The 22,367-nt window shown below is 45.0% G+C and overlaps 2 protein-coding genes across 2 annotated transcripts; both read right to left on the bottom strand.

Annotated features, from left to right (window-relative positions):
* Positions 1 to 1,670: 1,670 nt before the first annotated feature.
* LOC137363038 (histone H2AX-like) lies at positions 1,671 to 2,060 on the bottom strand. The gene has a single exon (XM_068027157.1). It carries the CDS (start codon positions 2,058 to 2,060, stop codon positions 1,671 to 1,673), a length of 390 nt encoding a protein of 129 aa, XP_067883258.1.
* Positions 2,061 to 2,951: 891 nt separating this feature from the next.
* LOC137363003 (histone H2B 1/2-like) lies at positions 2,952 to 3,887 on the bottom strand. The gene is made up of 2 exons (XM_068027121.1): positions 3,762 to 3,887; positions 2,952 to 3,326 (listed from the first exon to the last, which is right to left on the bottom strand). The coding sequence occupies exons 1-2, from the start codon at positions 3,885 to 3,887 to the stop codon at positions 2,952 to 2,954; spliced, it is 501 nt and encodes a 166-aa protein (XP_067883222.1).
* Between the last annotated feature and the right edge of the window lie 18,480 nt (positions 3,888 to 22,367).

Here is a 22,367-nt window from a genome sequence, read left to right as displayed (position 1 = left end):
AGGGTTTGAAATTGGCGAACCAGAGGAAACTGGAGGTGGAGCTGAAAGATGAGGGGCCGTTCTCTCTCCGTCTGTCACTCTGGGTGTCTCCTCCCCATCTGCTCTCTGTTCAATCTTCACTCTGTCTCCTCCCCTTCCTGCTCTCTCTCTGCCATTCTCAGGCAGGTCCGGGCGGTCTGTGTAAAGTAGAGCCTGCAAGAGTCTGCTTCTTATATTGTGTAGTGACCTGAGTGAAGAATCATCATGTCTGGCAGAGGTAAAGGAGGCAAAGGACTGGGCAAAGGCGGAGCAAAGCGGCACCGGAAAGTGCTTCGTGATAATATCCAAGGCATCACCAAACCAGCAATCCGCCGCCTGGCTCGCCGTGGCGGGGTCAAGCGGATCTCGGGTTTGATCTATGAGGAGACTCGCGGGGTGTTGAAGGTTTGCCTGGAGAATGTGATCAGGGATGCGGTCACCTACACTGAGCACGCCAAGCGCAAGACGGTCACTGCCATGGATGTGGTGTACGCTCTGAAACGGCAGGGCCGCACTCTCTTCGGATTCGGCGGTTGAACAATTTGACCATTTCCAGCAAACACAAAACAAAGGCTCTTCTAAGAGCCACCCACCGCCTCACAGAGAGAGCATTGACCGAGAAATGGGAGCTGGGATAGGCTGTTCAGAACAGTTCAATCAATCTGAAATATTTCAGATTTCCAGCATTCGCAGTATTTTACTTTTAATTGTTTGTTCAATCAATCTGCTGTGTTCGGGATGAAAAAAACTGGAATCCCCGAATTTGACATTTCATTTGCAGCAAGGATGTGCAGTAGATTTGATTTTCTAAACGGGCTGTGTAAACAGTGCCCGAGACTCTCCAGTTAGTTATTGCCCCAGTCGACACATGCCCTCAGTTAAAAGCCACATCACTCCTCCAGAATCACTCATTGTTTTCATAGAATTTCAAAATGATTTCGCTGCAATGAGGGAATCCGGGAGTTTTGCAGCAGCCGTTAAATCGTTCACTGGAACCAGACCCACTTGTGATGTTATTTCCCCCGAGACGGTGTTTCCTGCACTGAAACTGACAGGGTTTGTGAAACTGATCAGTTTCAGCTCAATCATTCAGGGACCTGGAATTCCCGCAATTTGAGCCCGCGCTGTCCAGAGCCCACTTCTGATTGGTCACCCACGTCTCATTCACATGTCTTAACCAATTGCCGAGCCTCGAATTAGAAAATACAGCAAATCACTGTCTTAAATTGGCAGAAAGTTTGAATTCGAAAAAGCCGTCAATTTCAGTGTCGGAAAGAAGCGAATTAATGGTAAATCTGGCGTTAGTTTAAAGCTGTTCGTAAAATCGGGCCAGGACTTTGTGCTGATAAAAGCGGAATAAAAAAAGCTTTTGATGGATTATATATATTACGAAGTTTTAATCTGTAATTTTTTGTCTACTTATCTGCACATGGCGGTAAGACTCTATTCAGCAATCTGTAACGGGACAAATAACTCACTCAGTGTGGAAGTAATAAATTAGACAGGCTTTGGGGTGACAGTGAGAAATCACTGAAACAGATGCTTAAACATCTGAAATAGTTCTCATTCGGTCCTGTTACTGGCATTCTGGAATCAGACTGTGGGTGGCTCTGAAAAGAGCCTTTGGTTTATTAGGTGACATTTTGGCCGCTTTACTTTTTCTGGGAGCTCTGAGCGCTGGTTTTCTTAGGCAGCAGCACGGCCTGGATATTAGGCAGCACCCCACCCTGAGCGATGGTCACTCCCCCCAGAAACTTGTTGAGCTCCTCATCGTTGCGGACGGCCAACTGCAGGTGTCTGGGGATGATGCGGCTCTTCTTGTTGTCTCGGGCCGCGTTGCCAGCCAGCTCGAGGATTTCAGCGGTCAGATACTCGAGCACAGCAGCCAGATAGACCGGGGCTCCGGCACCCACACGTTCAGCATAGTTGCCCTTTCTCAAGAGCCTGTGAACACGGCCCACCGGGAACTGCAATCCAGCACGGGAGGAGCGAGACTTGGCCTTGGCCCGAGCTTTGCCGCTGGTCTTTCCTCTTCCAGACATTTCCACAATCTCGCAAATACTTTCACAAAGAATGGATAATTTCCGCCGCATTTACTTTACTTATAGACTGAAAACTCTCCCCATTGGCCGGTACTTAATTCACCTCATTTGCCTATATTCTTCACCAATCAGGTCACTGACAACAGAAGAGGGCGGGGTTTACCGCCAAAACATCAGAAGCAGAAAATTTGTCAATTTCAAAAAGACCGCCAATTTCATTGTCAGAAAGGAGCGGATTAAAATAAATGTCATCCTTCGTCAAATATTTTAAATCACTTCTCTTTATTTTGTTCTATTCAACTTTTTCCGTCACGAATTACAGACGCGGGTTTAAAATGTTATTTAAATTGTGGATCTTTCTACAATTGCTTTCAAACTGTCCCGGGAGGCACTAAATCCCTGTTCACAGCATTTCCCTGAAGGGAAACGTTCAGTTTATCTTCAATCAGTGTCCTTCTCTGAAAAGAGGAAGCAGGATCGAGTCCTCAAACTGCCCTTAGTCTGCTGTGTAATAATCCCATTCCGGGCTGTTACAGTGCGGAGAGTTACTGTTAATAAAATGATGAATCAGTTCACATTTCAGGAATAGAGTGAAGGGACTGATGTCTGACTCTTGCCGCTGAAAGCAGCTGTTAATGCGGTCATTCAGGGGCTGTGCAAAACCACAATAACAGCTTTAAGCAAAAAAGTAAAGGCGGAAGAGCGGATTATGGGTTTTCGTTCGGTTTATGGGACAGCAGAAAAAAACACAGCAGTGGGACATTTATTATGTTACACACTGTCTTAAAATGTTTTCATAGAGATGTTCGGATGCAGCTTTTTCAGAGAGATTGTGGGTGGCTCTTAAAAGAGCCGTTGTGTTTGGGATGTTATTCAGTCCATTGTGCAGTTTTACTTGGAGCTGGTGTACTTGGTCACCGCCTTTGTCCCTTCCGACACGGCGTGCTTGGCCAGCTCCCCGGGCAGCAGCAGGCGCACGGCGGTCTGGATCTCCCGGGAGCTGATGGTGCTGCGCTTGTTGTAATGGGCCAGGCGTGAAGCCTCACCCGCGATGCGCTCGAAAATATCGTTCACAAACGAGTTCATGATGCTCATGGCCTTGGAGGAGATGCCGGTGTCGGGGTGAACCTGCTTCATCACTTTGTAGATGTAGATGGAGTAACTCTCCTTCCTCGACTTTCTCCGCTTCTTGCCGCCCTTTGCTGACGGTTTACTCACAGTTTTCTTGGCGCCCTTCTTAGCAGCTGCTTTCCTCTTCTCTTTTTTTTTTATTTCCAAAATATACTTTATTCATAAAAATCTGTAAAAATTACATTGCCAAACAGTTTCCAAACAGCACCAAAAAATACAAACATTACAAGGTCGATCGGTTTCCTTCAATACTGTCATGAGTTTCTTCCTGACCCTTCCGCTTCACAATTGTCATGTCAATTACAGTTTTACATTTACAGCAATTGAGAATATTAACGATACAGCTCGGGGGTTTCCCATGGATCCAGCCCCTCAGTCCAGCTTGGTGGGAGAACCTTACACTTTGGTCTTTCCCCATTGAGCCTTTGCTGCGGCTGCCCCAAGCTTTAGTGCGTCCCTCAGCACGTAGTCCTGGACCTTGGAATGTGCCAGTCTGCAGCATTCGGTGGTGGGCAACTCTTTGCGCTGGAAGACCAGCAAGTTTCGGGCAGACCAAAGGGCGTCTTTCACCGAATTGATAGTCCTCCAGCAGCAGTTGATGTTTGTCTCGGTTTGCGTCCCTGGGAAAAGCCCGTAGAGCACAGACTCCTGTGTTACAGAGCTGCTTGGGATGAACCTTGACAAAAACCACTGCATCTCTTTCCATACCTGCTTTGCAAAGGCACATTCCAGGAGGAGGTGGGCGACCGTCTCTTCCCCACCACAGCCAACGCGGGGGCACTGTGCGGAGGGGGCGAGACGTCGGGTGTGCATGAAGGATCTGATGGGGAGGTCCCTTCTCACCACCAGCCAAGCTACGTCTTGGTGCTTGTTTGAAAGTTCTGGTGATGAGGCATTCCGCCAAATGACTTTGACGGTCTGCTCGGGGAACCATCCGACAGGATCCACCGTTTCCTTTTCCCGTAGGGCCTTGAGGACATTCCGTGCAGACCACTGCCTGATGGACCGGTGGTCAAAGGTGTTTCCCCGCAGAAACTGCTCCACGAAGGATAGGTGGTACGGCACCGCCCAACTGCATGGAGCGTTCCGCGGCAATGTGACTAGGCCCATCCTTCTCAACACCGGGGACAGATAGAACCTCAGCACGTAGTGACACTTGGAGTTTGCGTACTGGGGATCTACACACAGCTTGATGCAGCCGCACACGAAGGTGGTCATCGGGATGAGGGCCGCGTTGGGTACATTTTTCCCGCCCTTGTCCAGAGATTTGAACATCGTGTCCCTCCGGACCCGGTCCATTTTAGATCCCCAGACGAAGCGGAAAATGGCTCGGGTGACTGCCACGGCGCAGGAGTGGGGTATGGGCCAGACCTGCGCCACGTAGAGCAACAACGTGAGCGCCTCGCACCTGATGACCAGGTTCTTACCCACAATGGAGAGAGATCGCTGCCCCCACATGCCCAACTTTTGTCGTACCTTGGCTACTCGCTCCTCCCATGTTTTGGTGCACGCCCCGGCCCTTCCGAACCATATCCCCAGCACCTTCAGGTAATCTGACCTGACGGTGAAGGGGACAAAGGATCGGTCAGCCCAGTTGCCAAAGAACATGGCCTCGCTCTTGCCGTGGTTAACTTTGGCTCCCGAGGCCAGTTCGAACTGGTCGCAGATGCTCATCAGTCTGCGCACGGACAGCGGATCCGAGCAGAAGACGGCGACGTCATCCATGTACAGGGAGGTTTTGACCTGAGTGCGTCCGCTGCCTGGGATTGTCACCCCTCTTATGCTCGCATCCTTCCTAATAGACTCAGCAAAGGGTTCAATACAGCAAACAAACAGGACCGGGGACAGAGGACAGCCCTGTCTGACTCCAGATTTGATCGGGAAACTTTCAGATTCGCACCCGTTGATTGCCACTGCGCTACTGATGTTTGTGTAGAGCAGTTGGATCCAATTGCAGATTCCCTCCCCAAACCCCATTTTGGAAAGCACTTCCATCATGTAGGTGTGCGATATCCTGTCAAAAGCCTTCTCCTGGTCCAGGCTGATGAGGCAGGTGTCCACCCTCCTGTCCCGTACGTAGGCGAGACTATCAGAGATCTTCCTGCCGGGTACAGTACAGGTCTGATCGGGGTGAATCACCAACTCCAGAGCAGACTTGACTCGACTGGCTATGACTTTGGACAGAATCTTGTAATCAACATTAAGCAGTGAGATGGGCCGCCAATTTCTGATTTCTGCCCTCTCCCCCTTCTGCTTGTAAATGAGGGTGATGATGCCTTCTATCATGGATTCTGACATGCTGCCGGCCAGGAGCATACTCTAGTATACTTCCAGCAGGTCTGGGCCGACCCAGTCCCACAGGGCCGAGTACAACTCGACCGGTAAGCCGTCGCTCCCGGGAGTTTTACTCGTCTCGAAAGACTCGACGGCCTTTGTCAGCTCGTCCAGAGTTAGCGGCTTGTCCAGTCCCTCCCTCCTGCTGTCATCTAAGACCTCTGTGATAGATGACAGGAAGGACTGGGAGGCTCTGCTGTCTGTGGGCTTCGCGTCATACAGCCCAGCTCCCCGGGCAGCAGCAGGCGTACGGCGGTCTGGATCTCCCGGGAGCTGATGGTGCTGCGCTTGTTGTAATGGGCCAGGCGGGAAGCCTCACCCGCGATGCGCTCGAAAATATCGTTCACAAACGAGTTCATGATGCTCATGGCCTTGGAGGAGATGCCGGTGTCGGGGTGAACCTGCTTCATCACTTTGTAGATGTAGATGGAGTAACTCTCCTTCCTCGACTTTCTCCGCCTCTTACCGCCCTTTGCTGATGGTTTACTCACAGTTTTCTTGGCGCCCTTCTTCGCAGCTGCTTTCTTCTTCTCCTCAACCATCTTCAGTTTCAATTTCAGACACAGAAATAAACCAAACCCCTTCCGAGTGCGGATTAAATAGACAATCCCACAGCTCTATGCTAATGAGGGATGGGGGAAAGTAAAGATTGTGATTGGGTGATTGGGAGTGATGTCCCAACGATTTAATATTGTAATTCGACATTTAGTCTCTTTCGCCATCCAATCAGATTAAATATTTGCAACCAATCACAAATTCCCTTACTGCAATCAGGAAGTATATTTCACAAAGACTCTCTCCAGCCCCAGTTTATATTGAAAGAGCTGCTCCCTGTGTGGAGCTTCCTGGAAATGTCCTGGCTGTTGTTAGGAGGACACTTATTGACTGATTCTGTGTCGTTCCGTCTCTGCTATTGCATGTGAGTGTGCAATTAATTTCATTTTTAGTCTAGGCTACTGTGTTTGAGTGCTTTATGTAATTTGGTAACTCAGTCTCTGGTGCTGTATGGATTCATTCTGTCTCTGTCAGGTACTGTGTTTGAGTGTGAGGAGATGAGGTGGAGTGTTGCGGCAAGGAAGATGGAAAAGAGCATTGGTGCCGATGACACAGCCTTACTTGACCCCAGTTTGCACTCGGATTGAGTCAGTGATAGATCCGTTGGCAAGGATTACAGCTTGCATGTCGTAGTGCAGTATGTTTGAGGAGGACATTCCATAATCCCTCTCGGTTGGTAGAGTCGAAGGCCTTTGTCAGGTCAGAGAAGGCCATGTATAAAAGTTGCTGCTGCTCCCTACATTTTCTTGAAGTTGTCTTGCTGTGAAGATTATGTTCACTGTGCCTGTTGATGGACAGAATCCACATTGTGATTCCAGTAGGAGCTCTTCAGCCACGGGGAGGAGGCAGTTGAGAAGGACTCTTGTGATGACGTTCCCTGTGGTGGACAGCAGGGATACCCCTCTATAGTTAACACAGTCGGTCATGTCAACTTTTTTTAAAGATGATCACAATTACCGCATCGCGGAGGTCCCCTGACATGCTCTGCTCCTTCTGGATGAGGGAAATGAGACATGTATTTGTGTCGAGTGTTTCTCTGCCATATTTTAGAATTTTGATGTGAATTCTATCTATTCTGGCAGTCTTATTGTTTTTTGGCTGTCCATCTCTAACGTCATGTGTGAATGTGGGATTCATTCTGTACCTGTCACTCACTGGTACTTTGTGTAAGTGTGAGATACATTCTGTATCTGGCAGTCTTCGGTATTGTATGTGAGTGTGGAATACATTCTGTCAGTGGCACTGTGTGTGAGTATTTGATTCATTCTGTCAGTCTCTGGAATGTTATGTGATTTGGGACTTAGTCTGAATCTGTCAGTGGTTCTGTATGTGTGGAATTCAAGCTATATCTGTCAGTATCTCAGTGTGTGTGTGAGTTCATTCTTTATCTGTCAGTCTCTGGTGATTTATGTGAGTTTGGCAGTCACTGAATCTGCCAGGTACTGTAGGAGTATTTGAGAATGATTTTGTATGTGTCAGTCTTTGCTACGACATAGGAGTGTGGGATTAATTCTGTATCTGTCAGCCTTTAGTAGTGTGTGTGATTGTGGGATGAATTAATTCGCAGTCATTGGTGCCCAGTATGAATGTGTAAATCATTCTGTAACTCAGTCTGATATTGTTATGTGAGGGTAGGAATCACGTGTATCTTTCTATCCCGGGTGCTGACGGTGAGCATGGGATTCATTCTGTACCTGTCGGTGGTACTGTATCTATCTGTGGGATTAATTCTGTACCTTTCAGTCACTGGTATTGTGTATGAAAGTGGGATTAATTCTAGATCCGCCACACATTGGTTGTGTGTGTGTGTGTGTGTGTGTGTGTGTAAGAACATAAGAAGATACGAAATAGGACAGGAGTAGACCATTTGGCCCATCAAGCCTGCTCTGCCACTCAATAAGATCATGGCTGTTCTGATTGTGGCCATAACTTCACTTTCCTGCCTGCCCCCATAACCATTGACTCTGTTGTCGATCAAAAACCTGTCTATCGCTGCGTTGAATATATTCAATGACACAGCCTCCACAGTCCTCTGGAGAGCAGAATTCCAAAGATTAACAACCCTCTCAGAGAAGAAATTCCTCCTCATCTCCTTCTTGAAAGAGAGACTGCTTATCTTAAACTCTGGCCCCTAATTCTATAATCCCCCACACGGATAAACATCCTCTCAGCATCTTCCTGTCCAGCCCACTGAGAATCTTACAGGTTTCAATAAGATCACCTCTCAATCTTCTAAACTCCAGTGAGTATAGGCCCAACCTGCTCAACTTTTTCTCATAAGACAATCCAACATCCCAGCAATCAGTCGAGTGAACCTTCTTTGAACTGATTCCAATGCAAGTATATTCCTCCTCATGTAAGGAGACCAAAACTGTATGGAATTGGGATGTCACTAATGCCCTGTAAAGTTATAGCAAAACTTCCTTACTTTTAAACTCCATTCCCCTTGCTAAAAATGCCAACATTCCATTTGCCTTCCTAATTACTTGCTATACCTTCATGCTAACATTTTTGTAATTCATGTCCCTGCACACCCAGATTCCTTGGTACAGCAGCATTCTGCAGTCTCTCTCTATGTAAATAATATTCTGCTTTTCTATTCTACCTGCCAAAGTAGACAATCTCACATTTCCCCATATTGTACTCCATCTGCCAAATGTTTTCCCACTGACTTAACCTATCTATATCTCTTCGCAGACACATTGTGTCCTCCTCACAACTTGCTTTCCTACCTATCTTTGTACCATCGACAAATTTGGCAACAATATACGTGGTCCCTTCATGCAAGTTATTAATATAGACCATAAATAGTTGAGGCCCCAGCACTGTACCTGTGGCACTCCATTAGTTACAGTTTGCCAATCTGAATATGCTCCATTTATCCCCACTCTCTGTTTTCTGTGAGTTAGCCAATCCCATATCCATGTGTGGATAGTCTTCAGTTTGTATCTGTCAGTGCCTGGTACTCTATGTGAGTTTTGGACTCTTTCTCAATCTCTCAGTGCTACTATTTGTGTGTTAGGTTGCTTTAGATGACTCGGGCTGAGGTACTGTGAGTGAGTGCAATAATCAACCTATACTTTTCAGCATCTGGCACTGAGCATGTGTTTCAGCATCACTTTATCTGTCAGTATCTGGTACTCTGTGTGAGTGGGGGATTCATTGGATAACCTTCCGTCCCTGGGACTGTTTGCAAGTCTGGATTCATTCTGCATAAAATGTCAGCACAGCAGCAGGCCACAGATGTGGTTGGTTTTAAGCAGACAAGATGTTTGAAGTTTTGCCAAGTATTAAATATCTGTCACTGTGAACATAATAATGAAAGATAATGTATCTTTCAATCTGATACAGGATTGATGTGCAAATGTAACTCAGGCTGTACTAATCAATTTGATCAATGCCATTCAGTCTGACTCTGAGGGAGAATCTTGGACTTGTGTGTAAAATGAGCTCAGTCTGGAATTGTACAGTGTCTTCCATCTGACACTATGAGGTTTCAGGACTGGTATGTAATTTCTAGCTCAGACTATACTGATCAAATTTATAATGTATCTTTTAGTTTCACAATCCGGATGAGTTTTAAACTGGAATCTGAGTTTGGATCTCAGGTGAGACTATATTTCAGAATCTCTCAATCTGATTATGCACTTGAGATTTGGACTTGTATCTAATGTATATGTCTGGACACATTATGGGAATTAATACTGATAATAAACTGATAACATGTGTAAATATTGGGCTGGTATTTAACTTGAATCTCAGATTATATTAGTTTAGTTTAGAGATACAGCACTGAAACAGGCCCTTCGGCCACCGAGTCTGTGCCAACCATCAACCACCCATTTAGACTAATCCTACACTAATTCCATATTCCTACCACATCCCCACCTGTCCCTATATTTCCCTACCACCTACCTATACTAGGGGCAATTTATAATGGCCAATTTACCTATCAACCTGTAAATCTTTTGGTCATGTGGGAGGAGACCGGAGCACCTGGAGGAAACCCACGCAGACACAGGGAGAACTTGCAAACTCCACACAGGAGTACCCAGAATTGAACCCGGGTCGCTGGAGCTGTGAGGCTGCGGTGCTAACCACTGCACCGCCCTTAATTCTATAACTTTGAAAAGGGAACCATGTGTCAGTTCTGCGTGTATTTAATTTGTAGCTGAGGTTGCACTATTGTGGGATTGACACACTGATAATTTGATAGTGGGTGAGAATTTGGACTGGGATTTATGAATCTACCTGTCAGTGGTACTGAGTTGGGGTGACATGGAAACAACGTCCGTCTCTCCTGTTCTGTTTGATTGAGGGATTGAAAACGTGTCTCTGGAACTATTTCTGCTGTCTGAGACTGTGGAACTGATGACCTGTCTGTGTCTCTGCGCTCTGTGAATGATAATGTACGGACTGTGTGTGAGAAGGAGCTGGTGGCACTCTTCCTTGTAACTTGGGTGGAGGAAACATCACATTTATTCTGGTTCATTCAATTATTTGTCTGTTTGAACAAAAGTATGTTTATAATTAAAATACAGGTGAGATAGAAGATACAGGATTTTAATGAATTTAATCTCTCGAATAATAATGAGCCCCCACAAAGGAAGCCCAGTCATACAAATATTATCATTGTTTGACTGCACTGCAGTAACAGGTTTTTCCCATTCTGTCTCCTTTCCCCGTCGACACACAGCCTGAGAATGGCCTCTCCCTTCCCCCACTCACCCCATGTTCCGGGACCAGTTGATTCTCCATTCCGCCTCTTACAAACAGCCCCCGTCTGCCCCTGAACTTGCCCCGGACTCGATGCTGATCTCTGAGTCTATCTGCGGACACGCTCCCAAAGCGATGTGCTGCTGGAAGGAGGCTGCTGTTTGCTTCCTTCCCCCGGGAACGGGGATCTCTCCATTCGCGACTGTTTCAAACTATCTTCTTCCGCTCACAGGCAGTGCTGGGGGAGGGGAGCGCAGGCGCAGATTCAGGCAACAATTCAGCAAACAGAAACATAGAAAATTTCCGGCGCAGAATGAGGCCATTCGGCCCAACATGTCCGTGCCAGCTCAAAGAGAGCGATCCAGCCTGTTCCCACAGTTTATTGTTGTTGGACAGTGAAGTGTGGAAACAGAAACGGACAGTCAGAATGTGGGGAGTTACACAAAGAGAATCGATTATAGGCACCAGGTGAGAAGTGTGAAGGACACATTTTAAACAGCGGCTGTTTGGTTTCGCTTGAACGGTTAGACCATGGGAGCGGGAACTGGAAATCTGACCTGTGTAAAAGTCCCTGTTCCGTCGGTCAGTCCCATTCATGGCCCAGTGGATTGTTTCTGGATGTTATTTAATTGTTGTAAAACGGCCAAAGCCTCTGGTATGCAGTAGCTGGGGGCTGCAGGACTGCAGTGGAATCAGACAGTGACTCTGTTTGTGTTGCTGGGTTTCCTTTGTGATTGTTCACAATGATTATTCATTCAAAGATTGTTTTGGTCTCTCTTGTAACTTCCACCACACCTCTTCCTGAATTATAATAAATACTTTTTCTTTCTACAGGCAAATACTTGAAGGAAGCAGAATAAATAGAATGATGCCTCAGCACAAGGGGAAGTGCAGCCGGCTTCTCACACACAGTCAGGACAGTATCACTCAGAGAGAAAAGAGACATCAGTTCCACAATCACTGCCAGCAGTACTAGTCAGACTGGCACTGATTCCAAGTTCCAGAGACTAACAGTCAATCCAACAGTCACACAGAGCATGACAGACTGAAGTTGTTTCCATTTCACCCCAACTCCGTCGCACTGACAGGTAGATACATCAATCCCAGTCCAAAATCACACCCACTATCAGATTGCAAGGCACTGTGTCACTCTCACAAGACAGCAGCCTGAACTACAAATTCAATGTCAGATCGAACAGACAAACAGTACCTGATTGTGAAGTACAGAATTAATCTCAATAATGTAACCAGACTGCAGACTGAGCTACATGTTACACACCACTCCACAAATCTCACAAGTGGTCAGACTGGAGGATACAGTATTAATTCCATTACTGCAGACTGAATGCACTGTTATCTGCCAGGACATAAAGCATATTGTAAAATGAAAGGACACAGACCTGAAATGTTAATTGTGTTTCTCCCTCCACAAATGCTGCCTGAACTGCTGAGTATTTCCAGCATTTTTGTTTATTTCATATTTCCAGCATCTACAGACTTTTGCTTTTATTTTCGAGTTAAAGAAACATTGCATTGTGAGGTGGGAGTGACTGCCCTTGACATCAAGGCAGCCTTTGACATGTATGGCAACAAGGCAGCCCTAGCAAAACCAATGTAAATAGAAATCGGGGCAAAATGCTCTGCTGTTTGCAGTCATACCTAGCACTAAGGAAGATGGCTGTGGTTGTTCAGGTCAATCATCTCAGTCGACGGCCATTACAGCTGGAATTCCTTAGGCTCGTGTTCTAGGCCCAACCATCTTCAGCAGCTTCATCAACAACCTTCCCTCCATCACAAGGCCAGAAGTGTGGATGTTTTCTGATGATTGCCCAATGTTCAGCACCATTCATGACTCCTCAGATACTGAAGCAGCCCATGTCCAGATGCAGCAAGACCTGCACAACATCCAGGCTTGGGTTGATAAGTGGCAAGTAACATTGGCATCAGATAAGTGCCAGGCAATGACCATCTCAAACAAGAGAGAATCTAATCATCTCCCCTTGATGTTCAATGGCATTACCATCACTGAATCCCCCACCATTAACATTGACCATTGGTTACCATTGACCAGAAACTGAACTGGACCAGCCATATAAGTGCTGTGACTGCAAGAGCAAGGTCAGAGGCTACGAATTCTGCGGCGAGTAACTGACCTCCTGTTTCCCCACATCCGTCCACCATTCACAAGGCACAAGTCAGGAGTGTGATGGAATACTGCCCACTTGCCTGGATGAGTGCAGCTCCAACAACACTCAAGTAGCCTGTTTGATTGCCCACATCCACCACCTTCAATATTCACTCCATTCACCACTGATGCACAGTGGCAGCAGTGCGTACCAGCCAAAAGATGCACTGCAGCAACACACCAAGGCTTCTTCGACAGTACCTTCCAAACCTGGAACCTCTACCACAAACAAGGACAAGGGCAGCAGATGCATGGGAACACTACCACCTGCAAGTTCCCCTCCAAGCCACACACCATCCTGACTTGGAACAATATCACCATTCCTGCACTGTCGCTGGGTCAAAATCCTGGAACTCCCTTCCAAACAGCACCGTTGGAATTCCTACATCTCAAGGACTGCAGCAGCTCAAGAAGGCAGCTCACCACCATTTTGTCAAGGGCAATTTGGAATGGGCAATAAATGCTGGCATAGCCAGTGATGCCGACATCACATGAACAAATGAAAAAAGTGAGGAAATAGTGAAGGGCTTCTATCGAATACATGCAGATATGTTTCCTCTTGTGGTGTTGTCTGAAACAAGAGCCAAAAATATAAAATCGACTTTCATAAAACCAATGAGGAATTCATGAAAAAGATATTTATGTAGTGAGTGGTTAGAATCTGGAATTTGCAACCACAGGGAGAGGTCGAGGCGATAATATCGATGCATTTAAGGGGAGGTGGAAAAACTGTATGGGAAGAAAGGAATTGAGGGATATACATATGGGGCTTTATTTTTCTTTATTTGTGCATATGAAGCAGGGTGGCTGGAAATATGTGTAGAGCATCGAGCAGTTGGGACGATCCCAGTGCAGTGTTTTGTCTCGATGGATCTGGCCAGAATACTTGTGATGCAGGAGCTGGGAGCTTCAGTACTTCAGTGGAGACAGATACTGACACTGGTTTTCATTTGTGGGTGTTTTTAATGATTATTAATTGCGAAATTAAATTCACCTCTTTGATATTTTGCACCTCCCCTGTTCTTGAGTTAAGACATATTTTTTCTTCATGCAGGCAAATACTTGAAGGTATCGTGATGAATGTGATGGTTGCTGCACTCGAAGCACAAGGAACAGTGCAGCCAGCTCCTCTCACACACAGTAGGTACATTATCAATCAGAGTACAGAGGGATAGACAGTTCATCAGTTCCCTAGTCTCAGACTGCAGAAGTAGTCAGGCCCACATTGATCCCGAGTTCCAGAAACACATTTTCAATCCAACAATCAAACAAAGCAGGAGAGAAATAAGTTGTTTCCATTTCACCCCAATTCAGTCCCATTGACGTTCAGATACCTCAATCCCAGGTCAAAGTCACCCTCATTAACAGATTGAAATACAATGTGTCAATCTAAATATAATGCAGACTTAGCTATCAATTAAATATCAGATAGAATTGGCACACAGTATTGATTGAATGGCACAGAATCTAACGTAATGCTGTACCCTGAGATTTAAATTAAATACCATACTCAAAGCTCACATCCATTCATGATAAAGGATGTTTAAACATCCCCATAGTGTACCCTGAGATACAAGTTACATACAAGTTCAACATTCATTACAGAGAAAGTTTCTAAGGTGCTGAAAGATATTGTAACCTGAGACACAAATTAGATACCAGTTCAGAACTCACCCACACTGTGAAATGGAAAGATACAGAATCAATTCCATTAGTGTAGATCACTTTAAATCTGTTTCCCCCAGTCACTGACCTCTCTGCTAAGGTAAATAGGCCCTTCACTTCAACTCTATCCAGGCACCTCAAAATTTTGTATGTTTCAATGAGATTTCCCCTCAGCCTTCTCTGTGCCAAGGAGAACAGCCCCAGCCTATCCAGTCTTTCCTCATAGCATTTTTCCAATCCCGGCAACATCCTCGTGAATCTCCTCTGCACCCTCTCTAGTGCAATTACATCCTTTCTGTAATAAGGTGATCAGAACTGCATACAGTATTCATTGTGGCCTGACTAATGATTTATACAGTTCCAGCATAACCTCCCTGCTCTTAAATCTATACCTCGGCTAATAAAGGAAAGGATTCCATATGCCTTCTTACCACCTTAACGACCTGTCCTGCTACCTTCAGGGATCTGTGGACATTTACTCCAAGGTCCCTCACTTCCTCTACACCTCTCAGTCTTCTCCAATTAATTGTGCATTCCTTTGCCTTGTTTAACCTCCCCAAGTGCATCAACTCACACTTCTGAATTGAATTCCATTTGCCATTTTTCTGTCCATCTGACCAGACCATGAAGATCTTCCTGCAGTCTCCAGCTATCCTCCTTGCTATTTACCACACAGCCAATCTTTGTGCCATCTGCAAACTCATACCCCCTACATTTACATCCGTGAAGACTACATCAACTGCACTACCCTCATCTATCTTCCTTCTTAATTCTTCAAAATTTCGATCAAGTTGGTTAGACAAGATCTTCCCTTAACAAATCCATGCTGACTATCCTTGATTAATCTGTGCCTTTCGAAGTAACATTTTATCCTGTCTCTCAGAATAGATTCCAATAATTTGCCCACTACTGATGTTAGACTGACTGGCCTGTAATTATTTGGTCTCCCTCACTCCCTTTTTAAACAAAGGTACAACGTTAGCAGTCCTCCAATCCTCCATCACCACACCTGTATCCAGTGAGGTCTGGAAAATGATGATCAGCTCTTCTGCTATTTCCTCTCTTGCTTCTTTTTAACAGCCTGAGGTGCATTCCATCCGGTGCTCGTGATTTATCAACTTTCATATACACTAATCCCATTAATATGTCCTCTCTCCCTCTGTATGGATCACATCCATACTTCACACCCCTCTTCCTTATCTACAATATATGCATCCTCCCCCTCTTTTGTGAAGACAGATGCAAAGTATTTATTCAGAACAATGCCAGCATCTTCTGCTCTACACATAGGTTCCCTTTTTGGTCTTTTCTGTGCCCTATTCTTTCCTTATTTATCCTTTTGCTCTCAATGTATTGATAAAACATCTTTGGGTTCACCATAATTTTGATTGCCAATATTCCTTTATGCTCTCGCTTAACTTTCCTAATTTCAATGTTGATTTCCCCCCTCCACAATCTATACTCCTCTCGGCTTTCTGTAGTATTCAGTTCTCTGTGTTGGGCATAAACTTTCCTTTACTGCCTTATTACACCCGTAAACTCCTTGACATCCATGGGGCTCTAGTTTTGGCCTTCCCACCCTTTTTCTTTGTGGGAACATGTTGACTCTGAACCCCTGGAATCTCCCCTTTGAATTCTTCCCACTGCTCTGACACTGATTTACCTTCAACTACCTGTTTTCAGTCCACTTTCGGTAAATCAATCTTCACCTTAGTAAAGTTGGTCTTACCCCAATTGAGAACTCTAACTCCTGTTCTGTCCTTGTCCTTTCCATAATTATATTAAAACTGACTGAATTATGATCACTACCACCAAATTGCTGTCCCACTGCCGCTCCTTCCACCTGCCCCTCTTCATTTCCTAAAACTAAGTCTAAAACTTCACCCTCTCTTGTTGCACTTGCTACATATTGGCTAAAAAAGTACTCCTGAATGCACCTCAAGAATTCTGCTCCCTCAATTCCCTCTACACAAAAAGTATCCCAGTTAATGTTTGGGTGGTACAAATCCCCCACTGTTACTGCCCTATTGTTCTTGCACTTCTCAGATATTTGCCTACATATCTGCTCTTCCATCTCCCTCTGACTGTTTAGGGGTCTATAGTACACTCCCAGCAGTGTGATTGCCTCTTTTTTGTTCCTCAGCTCAATCTATACGGTCTCATTTGATAAACCTTCCAACATATCATCCCTCCTCACAGCTGTAATAGTTTATTTGACCAAAATTGCCACTCCCCCTCCTTTTTTATCCCCTTCCCCCTCACGTCTGAAAACCCTGTAACCAGGAAGATTGAGCTGCCATGCCTGTCCCTCCTTTAGCCATGTTTGTGTAATAGCTATGATATCATACTGCCATGTGTCTAACTGTGCCCTGAGCTCATCTGCTTCATTTGCTATACTCATTGCATTGATTTAGATATCCTTGAGCACTGCCAACATTTTTTGTTTTGAATTTTCTAATCAGTGTTTCCTCTCTCTTCCAGACTCCATTAATTTTCTGCCTTCCATTTTCATTTCTGATCTGACTCTACCTTCCAGTCCCCATCTCCCTGCCAAACTAGTTTAAACCCTCCCCAACAGCACTAGCAAAACATCCTGCAAGGAACTCCGTCCTGGCTCGGTTCAGGTGCAACCCGTCCAACCTGTCCCAAAAATCGAAAGTCCTCCCTCCTGCACCATCTTTCCAGCCACACGTTCATCTGTCTTATCCATCTATTCCTGTACATTCATCTGTCTTATCCATCTATTCCTGTACTCACTTACACGTGGCACTGGGAGTAATCCGGAGATTATTACTTTTGATGTCCTGCTTGCTAATTTCTTACCTCACTCCCTAAGTTCTGACTGCAGCACAACATCCTTATATCTACCTATGTTGTTGGTTCTGATGTGGACTACCACTGCTGGCTGTTCACCCTTCCGCTTCAGGGTGCTCTGCAACTGCTCAATGACATCCTTGACCCTGGCACCAGGGAGCCAACACTCCATTCCTGGATTCACGTCTGTGGCCATAGAAACACCTGATTGTTCCCTTGACGATTGAATCACCTATCACTATGGCTTTTCCAGTCTTCCCTGTACTCCCCTTTGCTGCTGAGTCACCCATGGTGTCATGGACTTGGCTCCGGCTGCACTCCCCAGGTGAAGCATCATTGTCCTCTGTATTCAGAAATGAATACCTGCTGGAGAGTGAGACGCACTCGGGGTGTCCTGCACTACCTGCCTGATTCTTTTTGACTGCCTGGTGGTCACCCATTCCCTGTCTCCCTGCATACTCTTAAGCTGTGGGGTGACCACATCTATAAACGTGTTATCTATGTACAAAGAACAAACAACAGTACAGCACAGGAACAGGTCATTCGGCCCTCCAAGCCTGCGCCGATCTTGATGCCTGTCTAAACTAAAACCTTCTGCACTTCAGGGGACCGTATCCCTCTCTTCCCATCCTATTCATGTATTTGTCAAGATGCCTCTTAAACGTCGCTATCTTTCCTGCTTCCACCACCTTCCCCGGCAGCAAGTTCCAGGCACTCACCACCCTCTGTGTAAAGAACTTGCCTCGCACATCCCCTCTAAACTTTGCCCCTCTTCCCTTAAACCTATGTCCCCTCGTAACTGACTCTGCCACCCTGTGAAAAAGCTTCTGACTATCCACTCTGTCTCTGCCACTCATAACTTTGTCAACCTCTATCATGTCGCCCCTCCACCTCCATTCTCAGTTTTGGGAAAAATAGAGTATATGACTGTATCAGTAAGTAGGAAAAGTTAAAATATGTTGTGACCAGTGGAGACGTGTGATGAGAATAAACAGATCCTCCTCTGATTTCAACTGCAAAAGCATTTGTGATTTGGCTCTGTAGCTTTGTTGGTGAAAGCACGTGTCTAGTAAACAAAAGAGCCTGGGTTCAACTCCCAGCAGTGCCTTATTTCACATTTGTGATATGCTTTCGAAGTTTCCTTATCAATCATTTATATCTCTGTTCTGTGAACTTGAACTTGGAATTCAAATTACATGATGAATTTCAGTCACAGGAGAAAACAGCCTTTGTGAAGGATGTGAGTTGGGAATGGCTGTTCCTCCTTGTCCAGAAATGCAGTGCTGATACGCCAAAGGCAACTTCTTTGATACAAATTTGTTCACGGTTACATTCAATCTGGAAAACAGCTCGACATTAATCTCACTGAAGGAAAGTGTGACTGCGTTGTTTGTTTCAGAGTGTTTGTGTCGTTATGTGTTGCTTTTAACCGAGACTGGGGACATGACGCAAGTGGGAGGGTTGATCCGAGGTTTGGAATATTTGTCAATCAGGAACAAGAAAAATCAAAGGAACCAAATAAGAAAACCTATGTCTCGTGGGTGTTGAGAGACGGTGAGAAGATATTAAACTTTGTTCCATTCAATCCGGCTGCGATGAACTTTGAATTTTTCCGCCTTTTATAAACATTATTTGAAGGGTCTCTGTAACAATGTTCAGTGTTGATGAGAGTGGGGTCTGGGTGAGCAGCTGCTGAGTGTGACAGGGTCAGGACTGGATGCAGGAAGTTCTCTGACATTCTCTCTCCCTCTCTCTCTCTGATGGCTTTGAGTTGATTTTCAAGTGTTTGAATAAATGAAGGAAGTTCCCTCCACCCATTTGTTTGGACAGACAGTGTAGTATAAGGATGTAAAGGGTTAATGCTGAAGATAGTGGGATCAACCCCTCCCACTGTCAGAGTGATGATGTAACAGTCACATGAGATGAGGTTTGGGAGAAGAGAGAGCAGCACCAAGGATGCTAGCTTAAGAGGTTTGATGAATGTGTATATAGTATTGTGTAAATTAGAAAAGAGTTCTCAGTTCTTTCAGCAGGAAATGTGTCCAGAAAATATTCAGGAGTCGGAATGCAGATATTAACTCCAAGAGACAGTTCTGGGTTCATTTAACAAAAAAAAGGTAGCGAATAATATTGCTCACTGATTGAAATCCCCCAGTGAGGAGACAGTTAAACAGGTGATCTGTTGGGGCATCCTTCGATCCAAGGTTTCGGCAGCATTTAATCTCCCTTTTTGGTGAAATTCTCTGTTATTTGCATCTTTTTTTAATCAGCTTTCATGGGTGAGTGAAAAACTCCATTCTTCCTTCTTCCCATCAGTTTCTCTTTTCTGTCTCAGATCAATATAATGATGAGAATCCCAATTTAATCTGCTGTTTCTGGTGTTTTATCCATTCCAATCAAAATTCAACATGCCAATCTAATCTATTTGTTATTCCACAGTGTCTCTCCATGTGTTTTATTCTGTTGTATTCTCTCACAGTCTGTTTGATGATCAATGTTACATCTCAGTCTCTGTTCTGGTGAAGATCAGAAGCAGTGTTATCTGTTTGCACCACCCGACAAGTCGGCCTCAGGCTGTGTCTCATCGATAATGTGGAGTTAGGAACATCGAAACATAGGAGCAGGAGTCGGCCATTCAGCCCATCGAGACTGCCCCGCCATTCAATATGATCTTGGCTGAACATCCACTTCAATGCCCTTTTTCCCACACTTTCCTCATATTCCCTTATGTCATTTGTATTTACAAATCTGTCAATCTCTGCTTTAAACATACTCAACGACTGAGCTTCCACAGCCCTCTGGGGTAGAGAATTCCAAAGATTCACAACCCTCTGAGTAACAACATTTCTCCTCATCTCTGTCCGAACTGGCTTCCCCCTTATTTTGAAATTGTGTCCCCTGATTTTCGACTCCCCAACCAGGGGAAACATCTTAGCTGCATCGACCCTGACTGTCCTTTAAGTATTTTGTGGGTTTCAATGGGATCACCTCTCATTCTTCAAAACTCTAGAGAAGACAGCCCCAGTTTCCCCAATCTCTCTTCATAGGACAATCCCACCATCCCAGGAACAAGTCTGATGAACCTTCGTTGAACTCCCTCCATGGCAATAATATCCTGCCGAAGGTAAGGAGACCAAAACTGTACACAGTACTCCAAGTGCGGTCTAACCAGGGTTCTATACAATTGAAGCAAGAATTCACTACTCCTGTACTCAAATTCTCTTGTGATAAAGGCTAACATACTATTAGCCTTCCTAATTGCTTGCTGCACCTGCATGTTAGCTGTCAGTGACTTATTGACATGGACACCCAGATCACCCTTATATTCTATACCTCAGTTAATAAAGGAAAGGATTCCATATACCTGCTGAACCAGCTTATTGACCTGGACTACTACTTCAGGAATCTGTGGACATTCACTCCAACGTCCCTCACTTCCTCTACACCATTCAGTGTTTTCCCATTAATTGTGGATTCCTTTGCCTTTCTTGACGCGTGCTCTCGCTGTTCCCTGCTCTCCGAGTGAACTCTTGCTCCCTCCCTCTCCTGGGCTCTTGATGCTCCACTCTGCTCTCACTGTTTCCCACTCTCTTAATGTATCAATATTTGTTTGCCTTGTGCTTAATTTAAAATATGGATTAACTGTATTTTACAGTTGTAGGTTTTATTTGGTTGTCCTGTACAAGTTGTGGATTGGTATTTAATATTTAGCTCTGTGAAAACGATTGTGAATGAAAATATAACTTTCAATCTTATACATGGGCTGGTCTGCAAGCTCCAAGTCCTTCATTTTGTAGTAATGGAATTGATACTGTATCTTTCAGTCTTAATCTCTGTGGGATTTTTGAACTGGTATGTAATGCATAACTTGGTCTAACGTTCTGATGTACATTATTGGGATTCAAAGGATGATAGGAAATAGGGGCATTAGGCCATTCAGCCCATCAAGCCTGCTCCAACATTCAAACAGATCGTGACTGATCATCTACCTCTACGCCATTTTTCCTGCTATCTCCATATCCCTTGATCCAGTTAGTATTTAGAAATCTATCGATTTCTGTCTTGAATATGTTCAATGATTGATCTTCCACAGCCCACTGGGATAAAGAATTCCACAGATTTCCCACCCTCTGAGTAAAGAAATTCCTGCTCATCTCAGTCTCAAATGGCCTGCCCTTATTCTGAGTCTGTGTCCCCTTGTTCTCGACTCACCAGACAGAGGAAACATCCTCTCCATATCTACCCTGTAAGAATTTTGTAAGTTTCAATGAGATCACCTTTCATTCTTCGAAACTCCAGAGAATTTCGGCCCAGTTTCTGCAGTCTCTCATCATAAGACAATCCCACCATCCCAGGGGATTAGTCCGGTGAATCTCTGTTGCACTCCCTCTGTGACAAGTCTATCCTTCCTTCAATAAGGAAACCAAAATAGTACAGAATATTCCAGGTGCAGTCTCAGCCAGACTTTATACAATTAAAGCAATACATCTTTAACCATGTACTGAAATCCCCTTTCAATGAAGCCAACATACCATTTGCCTTCCTAATTGCTTTCTGCACCTGCACACGAGCTTTTAGTGTCTCATGAACAAGGACACCCAGGTACCTTTGGACATCGACACTTCTCAACCTCTCACCAGTTAAGAAATACTCTGTCTTTCTGTTTATTCTCCCAAAGTGGAGAAATTCACACTTATTCACATTATATTCCATCTGCCATGTTCTTGCCCATTCACTTACCCTGTCCAAATCCCCTTGAAGCCTCCTTGCATTCATTCTGTACCTTTCAATCATGCAAATTTTGTCTGTTCTGTTTCAAGGTTTATATTTAAAATGTAACCATGGTGACAGAGTTTATTTAGATCTGATGATGGGTTTGTTTTTGGACTGTGATTGATGTATCAACC

Source organism: Heterodontus francisci, unplaced genomic scaffold, assembly GCF_036365525.1.
Source record: "Heterodontus francisci isolate sHetFra1 unplaced genomic scaffold, sHetFra1.hap1 HAP1_SCAFFOLD_51_2, whole genome shotgun sequence".
Lineage (NCBI taxonomy): Eukaryota > Metazoa > Chordata > Chondrichthyes > Heterodontiformes > Heterodontidae > Heterodontus > Heterodontus francisci.
Note: the sequence above shows the minus strand (reverse complement) of the source record. Positions and strands in the feature narration are given on the sequence as shown.